The sequence below is a fragment of the Seriola lalandi genome, unplaced genomic scaffold (assembly GCF_002814215.2).
Source record: "Seriola lalandi dorsalis isolate HSWRI2012SDOR001 ecotype SW California unplaced genomic scaffold, Sedor1 jcf7180002054685, whole genome shotgun sequence".
NCBI lineage: Eukaryota > Metazoa > Chordata > Actinopteri > Carangiformes > Carangidae > Seriola > Seriola lalandi.
The window spans coordinates 451956-463349 of record NW_019525238.1 but is presented as its reverse complement, the minus strand read 5'-3'; the positions used below and the strand labels follow the sequence as shown (position 1 = coordinate 463349).

Sequence of the window (11394 nt, the reverse complement as noted above, 5' to 3'; positions counted from 1 at the left end):
ATATGTAGGTCCAGCTTCATACACTCCAGATCCACCACTGGGGGGCAGCAGCCCACAATGACCACACATGGCTCATCCCATTCACTGGCTGGCTCTGGGTTGCCGTGGCAACGGGTCTCCGTGAAGCAGACTCATTGGTGGTGAGGCTCAGAGACACAGAGGGCAGTGTTGAGCCAGAGGGCGGGAGATGAATCCCAATCAGCAGCTGAACAGAGCTTCACACACACAACAAACACACTGACATGGACGTGTTTCTCCAATTAATGTTCATTCTCTACAAGCTGTTGATTTAATTTGTCTGCTTGTACATACAAATAATCAAAAACACCTAAATCACAACTGCATTTTTGGATGTCTAGCACTCCTGGTATGTTTATTTTCACACTCATGATTGACAGGTAGCAGTAGTGACTTGTGGTGTTGACAGCTGTTATGTAGCACTATAGGCTGCAGCTGCTTGGCACAGTCTTGATGTTTTAAGCATCTACAACCATATGTTTGTACTCTCTTGCTATCAGGCCGATATGTTTAATGCTGTTTTTTTAATCCTCCCAAATGTAAACAATTATACCATGCTGTGTGAGTTAAAATGATCCAAACCTTTAGATAAGCAACATCACTAATTACAAGCAAAACTTTACAACACAGATGTGATTTGTGTGTGTATATCAGTGCTTTCATGATCACATAAATATATATGAGAATGTGTGAATCACTATCTCCTTAGATGTTTGAGAACACACCCCCACCCTCCCCCCGTCCCAAAATGAGACAGGGATGCATAACTAGATTTAAGGTTATGTAATGCTGACTGGAGGCATGGAGGATGTGTATAATCCACTCTTATTTGGGTTAAACCCATCTCTCTCTCACTCTCTCTCTCTCTCTGTCTCTCTCTCTCTCTCTCTCTCTCTCTCTCTCTCTCTATCTATCTATGAGAGGACAGGGGTCTCACATCCTCACACATCTCTGTTCTGCCTCATCCTGGGTTGAAAAGCACTGATCTCTGTCAGACACAGTCTTTTACCGGTCGGCCTCGCAACTATCTCAGCTCCCATGAAACATCTCTCAGATATTCCCTGATGTAGTGATTTCATTGTTATGAGAATCGAGAGTATCCTCTCTCAAGCTCTCAAATGATCCATCTTCTCATTCAGAGACAGACTGATTGTCTATTATTTTCAAGGACAATCAGAATAAGACAACTTTTTTTGTAGTGCTACAGCTAATGATTCTTTTCCCAATCGATTAATAAAATGTCAGAAAATCATGAAAATCATCTATTACAATTTCCCAGAGCCCAAGCTGACCTGTTGTAATTACTTGACCTACAGTTCAAAACAGAAAGATAATCATCAACTATAATAAGAAACTAAATCCTGCAAGTGTTCATGTTAAAAATAGTGAAATTATTACCTTTTTTTGCTTAAAATGTTACTTAAAATAATCACTACAGTCCAATTTTCGGTCTATCAACTAATTGATTAATTGCTTCAACTTTCATTTTGAGTTATCTTTGTGGTGTGGCTCTATGGATCACAATGTTGTTCTGTCTTTTGATCAGTTCAGCACTTCTAGTCAGTGCAGACTGAAATATCTGAACAACTTTTGGACTAAAGACTTTGATGATCCCTTGACTTTTCATCTAACTCCATCCATCATCAGGTCAAAATTTTAATTGTCCAATACTTTGGTTTATGACCAAACTACTGCAAAACCAGGAAAGACTTTGGCTAAGCAAATGCTATCCCTACTTTGTAGTTTGTGCTAAGTTACTAATGTTAGCATGCAAACACACTAAACTGAGATGGTCAATATTGTGAAGATTGCACCTGCTTAGCATCAGTAGGCTTATGCTAGCATTGTCATTGTGAGCATGTTAGCATGCTGATGTTAGCATTTAGCTCACAGAGCTGTTATAGCTATACATTTTTTTTCTTGCATCAAAGATACTTGTATCTTATTTTTGTAGTTATATTTCTACACACAGTTGCACTTGTAACCGCAGACTACTCTGTCAATTCAAGAGGAAAATTATAGTAGCCTGTTAAGTTAGTTTCCATGTAGACATAGACATATTAGCATTAATATGGGGCTATTGATGATATTGATGGACTGATGTCTGTGTGCTACAAGAGAGCTCTTTGATTGGTTACTCTCAATTTAATATTATTTGAACGTTAATATCTTCCCATGCAGTCAGTCTCTATTGTATTCAAATCAAATATGTGCCTGTAAAAAATTCAATCCAATAAAATCCATCCACTTTAGTAAAAATATCAGTCGTGTCCAGACTATTTATAGGAGAGACACTTCTGTGGATTAGCAGACACTGTATGAGAATGTCCATCACATTCCCAGTAACAATACCCTGCATCTTAGTGAACACAATACAAGGATCTCCATTCAGTATACATGGTGAATTGAACAATTCACCATGTGATTGAACAATTGACCATGTGTATTGTTCAGAAATCTGTGGAACACTATAGAGCTGTGGTTGCTGAGCTGAGATAATATCTCCTGTTTTCTCACCATCTGCTTGTTTTTGTTAGATTTTAAACTTTGTTTTTTTGTTACGTGCTGCCGGGAACCACTCTAAATGGGTCAAGGAAAAAAAGCCTATTGTTTATTTACAAAGTCTCAAATTCCATAGAAAATGTTAGTAAAATTGATGGTTATAGTAAATTGAAAGTAACACTCATACACTCTTTTCCTGTATTGAACATGTATCAAACTGGGACACAGCTAAATGTATCACGTCAAACCATGAATTTGCTGTCTGTCTGGACCAGGATTAATTTTGTGAAGTAGCTAGATATCAGCATTGTTTTTTTTCAAACTGACATGCATACTACACTACATCTACAGCACCATAACATCTGCCTATTTGTTCAGGGAAACAGCATTTGTGATTAAAAAACCAGGGGAAAACAAAGTAAACAGTGTATGAACTGTACACACAGACACACACAGCCACAGTGGTGTGATTGTAATCTCTGATCCACACAGCTTTAATCCTCATAATATTGAATATCTGATGACTTTCTCACTGATGGAGCAGGACACCTGGGCGGCCCGCCCTCTGCTAGCTCTACATACCCACAGGAGGGGGTTGTTCCTGACAGTGGTCCTTATCTCAGGGAAAGCATCTGAGCCAGCAAAACTGACACGGCAGTAAATGCAAACACTAATGTATCTGCCGGCACATGATCCAATCATATTTTATTTTTGATGAGGTGCTTTTTATATAAATCAACTCACCACAGACATGGAAATTGAGATGCAAGGACATACCAATTGAAAGAATTCTTGTGTGTGTGTGTGTGTGTGTGTGTGTGTGTGTGTGTCTGTGTGTGTCTGTGTGTGTCTGTGTGTGTGTGTGTCTGTGTGTGTCTGTGTGTGTGTGTGTGTAGAGGAACGGAAAAATACAGCAAAATAGGCTACTAACCAGTGTCTCCACTTCTGGGCAGAAAATACCCACATCAGAATCAAATTCATGGTGATGATAATATTAGCTTAGCTGTTTTTCTGAATCTGATTTACACCTTAAATTTTATTATCTCTGCTTCAAATTTGTGTGAGACAAATCAGTAGGCAGTATCAATAGGACTATTTCTGAATTGCAGTCTCTCCGCATTCATGTTGACAAATGTATCATGGACCAGTTAGTTTAGGTTCAACATTTTTTTGTCATCGTAGCATTAGATGATGATGTGACCACAGGGCCACACCTTAGGGACAGATACTCCTCTGCTTCAAGAGTGTTTTCACTTCCTCACCTGCTACGGTGATCTGACCATCCCTCTCCTCCTCTCAGTAGCACTTCCTGCCTCTCTCATTCTGTAAGATTTGTACGCTCAAATCTCAATCACAGCCCCAACTCTAACCTTAAAGGGATAGTTAGACATTTTGGTGCAGTTTATTTATTGATTTTCTCGCTGAGAGATAGTAGTAGACAGTATAAGATCGACACCACCCTAATGTCTGTATGGTAAATATACTGAAGCCAGCAGCCAGTTAGCTTAGCTTAGAAATGTTGGAAATCACATCTATATACAACTAACTTGCAATAACAAAGGCATCTGAAGGAAATGTAACTGTAATGTGGAAATGTTGTTAATTTATATACTGGGAAATTCACAAATACATTGATACTGAACTTTCACAGTACTTGGTTAAGATTAGAGAAAAAATGTGGCCTGATTTAATACAGAAGAAATCCATGGTTACTTTACATGCAACATGTTTAATTATATTTAACCAAAACAAAACAAGTTGCCTCTGAACATAATCCAGCTAAAGGGAAAACTGTTTAGTAGTAAACTAATATAATTTCTAGGAGACAGGGTTTAAAACTAAATGCATTGTTTGAATCCTGTTTCTCAATGTTAACTGCTCAGTTATCGCTTGGAAAATACTGTACAGTCAAAAAATAATTTTGAATCTTTTTATATCAAAATCCCTCTCTTTCCTCTGCTTCTAAAATGTTAAAATAGAACATGGGTCACTTCTGAAGACTGTAGTTGAGCTCTGTGTTATTCATTTCTCCTTCATCCTCCACCTCCTGATCTAAAAACGCTACTGAGGGAGGTGTGGGTGGAGGCTTAACAGTCTACAGCGCCATATCGCTCTGTATTTGCAAAGCTGGGCGCACTGTTAATCAAATCTGAACAATTTTATCAAATCCCCCCGGCAATTATACCCTAACCACCTAGTCTTTTTCACTCAGTCATACGTCACATTACAGAAGCTAAAGTCGCTCTACCTGCTGTTTCATTTTTAATACAAGCATCTAATAATTCCCCTCAGCACACTGACCCTGTCATTATGGAGCACAGAGCCAGGAGAGACTCCTCTGCTGTGGATCGGAGGCCGACAGGAGGCCATGGCACCTCCCCTAAGAAGTGCTTGCCAGCTCCCCCAGACATGGATGATATATTTGGAGATCATTAAATGGTCCTAAATGAGACCCTGGCGTGAGAGCAAGCTCTGACCATCTGGCCCCATTGTGAGTGCCTGAGTTCTGTTCAAACTCAGCCAGCAGCATCAGCACCTCTGATTGGGTGGATGCTGAGTAAGCCTGGGAATTCTAGCCAATCATAGACTCTTTTAATCGATTACTGAAGCCCGCCTCAGTCTCTGTATTTCTCTAAATTAACCATCCTGTTACATAGTGGGTTTCTCTGCTGTGTACTCACACTGAATGATTTGGTTTATATCTTTGCAATCATCATCCAATGAAATTGATAAAAGTTGGAAATGAAATCCAGTAGGCTGAGTGTCACTTTTTCTTTTTGATTCATGTTTGAGTCAGATGGTGCTCTGTAGCAATGCTAGCGGCATGGCTCTAAGGATGGCTGTGTCCGTCGGTCAGTTTGTCCCCGACTTCAGCCCCGACTGAAATGTCTCAAAAACCATTTCATGGATTACCACAGAATTTTGTACAGGCATTTATGATGCCCAGAATATGAATATTAATGGCTTTGGTTATTCACTGACTTGTCCTCTAGCGCCACCAGTGGGTAGATGTTTTTGACTTTTAGTGAAATAGTGCAGCCTCTAGCATTGCTGGAGACTTGTTAAGTCTGGTTGACGGTAAAATAGCTTCAGTATTGTTCGAGTGTTGCTAATCACCAAGAAGGTTTTTTCTGCATGTTGCCAGCACAGGGTGAATTAGCGTTTATCTCAAAGTACTGCTGTGTCTAAACAGAATTGCTAGTATGGCTGATTCTTTATATTCATGTGCAAACACAATTTATTTACTAGAGGTCTAATGTTTTTTCAAATTGCCTAAGGAAAGTAAACATGTCCTTTCTCTTCCAGGGGCATTTTAACAATGGAAATGTCGTGACCTTTCATGACCTTCCTTTTGGTCAAGTGACAGCACATAAACAGCAAAGAGACAACCAGGTTTTTTTTCAAGGCGAGGTTTGTTTATTTGAGCTGTTTCTGTCTGTCTGCTGTTTCCAGGTCACAAGCTCAACAAGGACCTGAAGCACTACCTGAGCTTGAGGTTTCAAAAGTCTTCGCCCGACCACGAGCTGCAGAAGACTATCCGAGCCAATCTGTATCGCCATGCTGTGCCTTGTGAGTAAAAGTATTATGACAATGTTATGGCGAATGCTTTAATCAGGACATCTGGCTTACGAGTGGTGTCTTTAACCACTCTTTAGCATTATTTCCTCATCTTTACTACGGTGACCCACTTTCTTTTGGCTTCTTTCTCATTTGTTTCATCTCCTCTTAATCTTATTCTTCCCTTTCACTCACCCATAAATCATTCTGTTACACTTTATTTCCCTTTCATCATTTAGAAGCCTCACCATGTCCGATTCCAACAAATGAAAAACAGAAACAAACATGCATTTTCCAAGCACGGGCTCTGTAGTGTTTGTTATGTATTACTGCCCATTACAGCCACTCATGTCTTGACCGCACCAGAGCACTGTTTTTGCAGCTGTCTCACATAGCTGTGAAATATACAAAAAGCGTGGCTCAAGCCAAGCGCCCAGCACCGTGCCAGACTCCACAGCTGGGCTTGATTACGTCACAAACAGTTTGATCTGCGGTTGGGTGACACAGTCCAATTCTACTCTTCCTACTGTACTCATGTCATGTTTGTGTTTGTAAAAAAACAAACTTTTTCTTAAGTTGTGATGACCACAAAGCTTGAGGCATAAAGTGCTTTAACAAAGCAGCACAGTGGATCTATTGGGGATGTGATTAAAGAGAGAGAGAGACAGAGCGAGAGAGAGAGAGTGTGTGTGTGTGTGTGTGTGTGTGTGTGTGTGTGTGTGTGTGTGTGTGTGTGTGTGTGTGTGTGTGAGTGAGACCCCCCAAGAGAATTGTTTTGATTATCACACATATGCATCGACATGATTTAATCAGCCAAGAAAGGGATCATCATTCCTGTTAAAACACCACTTCCCCTGTGTGGTTTTGTGTGTCTGTGTGTGTGTGTTCGTTTGCATGTGTTTGCATTGCAGTGCTCCTTAATAAAATAGGGCTTCTAGAGTAGATTGATGTATTATTTTTTCCCTCTCTCTTTTTCTCTTGTTCTTTGCTTTTTTTATTCTCTGCCTCTCAATCTGTGGCTGTCTGTCCTCCTCTTGCGCTCAGCCATGTGACCGGTAAATCCGCCTCTCTGAGCCTCCCCCTGTGCCCTGCCTGGGATTATGATGTTCTGATATATTGAAAATAGATTCCCGCCTGATTATGTGATGAACTTGTGGGGCTCTCGCAAAGATCACAGGACGACGGGGAGGCCTCCGTGTGCAGAGGATAGACAGTAATGATATTAAAGTTGAACATAGGCAAAACAAAAACGCTGAATATGTTTTCCCAGTGATGGTATTGTAAAGCCATCTGATGATGATCACGAGATGATTAAAGGGATTTTTTTCCCTTACTTTTTACTCATTCTTCTTTTTTCCTAAAGCCTGTAAAATTCCAGAAGATGTACATATTAATAGTTACATGCTGTCTATTTTCACCTCATCTGACCATTAAAAAAATCCTTAAACTAATGCTTTCACCTCCTCAGGTCTAAAACAATCTCTAAAATAAGTGAAATAGCTGACACATTCACTTAATCATGCCAAAAGCGTCAGCTCACATCCCATAACCATGCTTAGTCATAACCTGTGACAAAGGGTCACAAGTTGCATTCATTTTAAGGGTTCAGAAGCCAAAAGCTTTGGGATGTTGATTTAGACATTACTGTCAGTGAAACCCTTTGAGTCGTCCCTAACAAAGACAGGGTAATCTTTGAGCCAATGCACATCTGTTGCTCACTAATTGTTGAAGATGGATAAACATTACAACAGTGCATGAGTTAAAATGTGAAAACGTTATGATTAATGGACTGGTGTAAGTAATTAGATTGCAAATGTAAAGCCTTCAGTGTGCTTCAAATGAACAAGGTCATTCTGTGTAGCGTGAGTTAAGATAGGTCTATAAACATTTAGTCAGTGAGACGTGAGATTACAGAGCAGAGGTACAATGTGCTGCTCCAGGAGTCATTTCTTTCAGAGTTTTACTCTAGTTTTCTTTCCGTTCCTCCAAACAGAAACACATCTCATTATTTTCAGATCTTTTCTGCTTCGCTGTGCTTTGCTGTGGCTGCAATGAAGTGTGTGCCCCAGTGCAATGATTTCGACTAATTCACTGACAAGAAAGTAATGACAAACATCCTCATGTGCAGGAACAAACTTTCATAGAGCTACATTAGCTCTTGGTGATTAGCGACACTCAACAGCACTGTAGCTGTTTCACCATTAACATGTCTCCAGTGATGCTAGTGGATCTGTGAGGCTGCATTTAAACACAACTGTGTTAGCATGCAGACACTCTCACAGTGACAATGCTAACATGCTGATGTTTAGCAGATATAATGTTCACCATGTTCTCCATCTTTGTTTAGCGTCTTAGCATGAAAACATTGGCTTATTAGCACCAAACACGAAGTACAGTTGAGGCTGATGGGAATGACATTAGTTTTGCAGGTCCAAATCCAAAGTATTGAACAGGTTGACATTTTGACCTGATGATAGCGCTACGAGAAAAGCAGCAATAATTCTTGAGTTCGTCTATGAAGAAGAGATCAGAGGGAGCTTTTAACAGGGGTGGCAGGGATATTTCACCAGTATTTAAGTACAATTTTAAGTTTTTCCATATTAAGCTAATTTATAACTTGACATTATTAATCTAAATTTCAGATGGAAATATTGTAGTTTTTACTCCTCTACCTTTATACAACAGCTGTATTTACTCTGCAGATAGAGATGATAGATATAAAAGATATGATCATTTTATGAAATATGATGTATTGTTATAGGTTAAGCATATAAACACATAGTTGAGTTTTTCATCAACACTGGTCATGGTTGAAAACGTAACCACAACAAGTCACGGCTGCAATGCAGAAATAACAAAATTAACATATAGTCAGTCAATGTTCCTTGTTGCTCTTTGTTTGAAGCATAAAACAAGACAGTGTGTTGTACAGTCACCTGAGCACATCCACGCTGGAAGAATTTCCCCCAGATTATTCATTAGTTGGAAATATTCCACTTCTTCTGATTTGTATCTCAAAACAAAAGGCTCTAGTGTCTCTAGATAAGCATCATTAAATGGCAACATAATGGACTGTGCCCACTCTATGGCTGTAGTGATAAATCATTAAAAGATAAGGCCGCAGTTATTCTATATTTTTCTTATTGTCAACAAATCTTATGAAAACACCAACGCAAACAATGTTAGTTCATCACTCAATAATTTCCGACTTCTTTACCCTGATTGTGACACTAACCTCATTGATTCCTACTGCTGATGAAAATCTTATCACAAATATATAGTTTCATTAAAAAAAAAAAGAAAAAAAAAAGCTGAATCATTTTTATTTCTAAAGCAGCACTGGCACATTAACTTTTAGCAAACGTTACTCAGACAGGAGAAAATAGTGGATTTCTTGGGGACTATTTTCAGATGTGAATTTGGTGCATAAGTGAGTGTTTACAGAAGCAGGAAGGTGTATGTGGGACCGACTTAAAATAAACTACAGTGCCCACGTTCATGGAGATAAAGGAACATGTCATCCAGAGTGGCTCATTGATGTGCTTTTGTTGGTGCACAGAGGACTAATATACGTCAGGCCTTGGCTACAGAGATAGCACATTAAGATGAACTCTTTGACAAGAATAAAACATTTGATATCACCAGAGTCATCCTGTGTGAGGCTTAATAGTCACTTTTAAAATAATGTTGAAAATGTGTGTATGTCTTGAGTGTGTATGACTAAGACTAATGCTGGTCAGTCTAACGCTGAAATGTTTATACTCTTTGCCCCTCCTCTCTCCCTTTTGTTGGTGACCTACTATCGCTGCCACCTCCTGTTTATTGTCTCTCTCCCTCTCACACACATGCAAATATTTTCTTGGCATGACAAGGCAGAATGACAAAAGCAGTCAAATAAAAGCCACGCTTCTCAGCCCTCTGTTTCCTTTGTCTGTGTGTCTCTCGTGTCTCCTCCCCCTCTCCTGAGCACATGTGTTGCTCTCTCTCTCTCTGTGTTTGACTCGAACAGGTGCCTTTTCCTCCACCACCACTGGCCGAGGTGTTTTTTTTTTTCTCTTTTGGGCATGTGTGTGAATGTGGCTTTATTGGTGGAAGAGCCTAACCCCCTCCTCCTCCTGTCAACCCACCCTTCTCCCCTCTCTCCTTCATAGCCCTGCTGCTACAGATGGCCATTGTTATCATGTGCAGCAAATGTCACAATTGATAGAGAAGTCGCTCTCTCATGGGATTCATTTTCCTCTCACGTCTACAGCTGCTGCTTGGGGATGAGGGTTATCTCGGCGTTATCCCAGCGTTTGAGCCACAGAGCAAACCAATCCTCCCTCCCCCCACCTGATCTCTCCCTCCCCTCTCCCCTCTCCTTCTCCCTCTCTCTGCTCTCTCTCTCTCTCGTTCTCTCCTCACTTCAAATCCTCCAGTGAGTGTCAGCGTCCCTGTGGCTTGGCAGTGGCTGCTGCCTTCCTCTGTCTCTCTCTGTCACACTCTAGCTGCTCCCACTGTCTCCCTGCCTCTGCTGCTCTCACCCTCCATCTCCTCCTCTCTCTCTCTCTGTCTCTCTCTCTCTCACTCTCTCTCTCTCTCTCTCTCTCTTTCTCCCTCCCCTCCTCGCTGTCCTTCACTCCTGTGCTTCCTTGTTTTCCACTCCACTGCCGATCTCGGGGAAATCATTGTTGGAGACAAATTTCTCTGTTTGCCGCTCACACAAAGAAAGGGATTACAGCTTGATTTGCTGACTCCGGGCTTGCTCTGCATCCAGGCAAGTGGCAGCTCCTTATTCTCTCCTCGTTGTCTCCTTCTCCTTTTTTCCACTCTCACTGTCATCCACCATCCGAAGCCTGTGATGTATGCATGGCACAGAGTGTGTGTGTGTGTGTGTGTGTGTGTGGTGTGTGTGTGTGTGTGTGTGTGTGTGTGTGTGTGTGTGTGTGTGTGTGTGGGGTTGATGCTGTGTATATAGGCTAAGGGAATCAGGGGAGGTGGGGGTAGGGGTGGGAATTATGTGAGGGAAATAGGGGGGCAGGCACACTCAGAGCAGGAACGTCCAACCCAGAGGGACAGATGGCCAGTAGCCCTGGTCCTTTTTCCTCTTTGGTTTTCTAATTCACCCTGCAGGCTTTGTGTAAGGCCCACTAGTACACAGACCTTCTTTTCAAGAAGCAAGAGATGGCTGTTCTCCTTAGCTGGGGGGGGTATCTGTGTGTGAAGAACGGACAGGGTATAGGAAAGGAGAGGAGAGGAAGGAGGAGGAAGAGGAGGGTGATGAGGGTGGGGGGGTTGCTGTAGAAGCAGAGCTGGTTTTTAGGAGGAGGTTAGGAT

At 41.0% G+C, this 11394-nt stretch overlaps 1 protein-coding gene across 10 annotated transcripts in view; it reads left to right on the top strand.

The window, feature by feature from the left end:
* Positions 1–11394, top strand: part of LOC111667150 (membrane-associated guanylate kinase, WW and PDZ domain-containing protein 1-like) — a 103158-nt gene that overhangs the window by 25967 nt on the left and 65797 nt on the right. For all 10 annotated transcript variants that reach the window (XM_087178376.1, XM_023422748.2, XM_023422749.2 and 7 more), the window contains exon 2: positions 5974–6090. In XM_087178376.1, coding sequence (XP_087034502.1) covers positions 5974–6090 — 117 coding nt within the window. The remainder of the gene's footprint in view (positions 1–5973; positions 6091–11394) is intronic.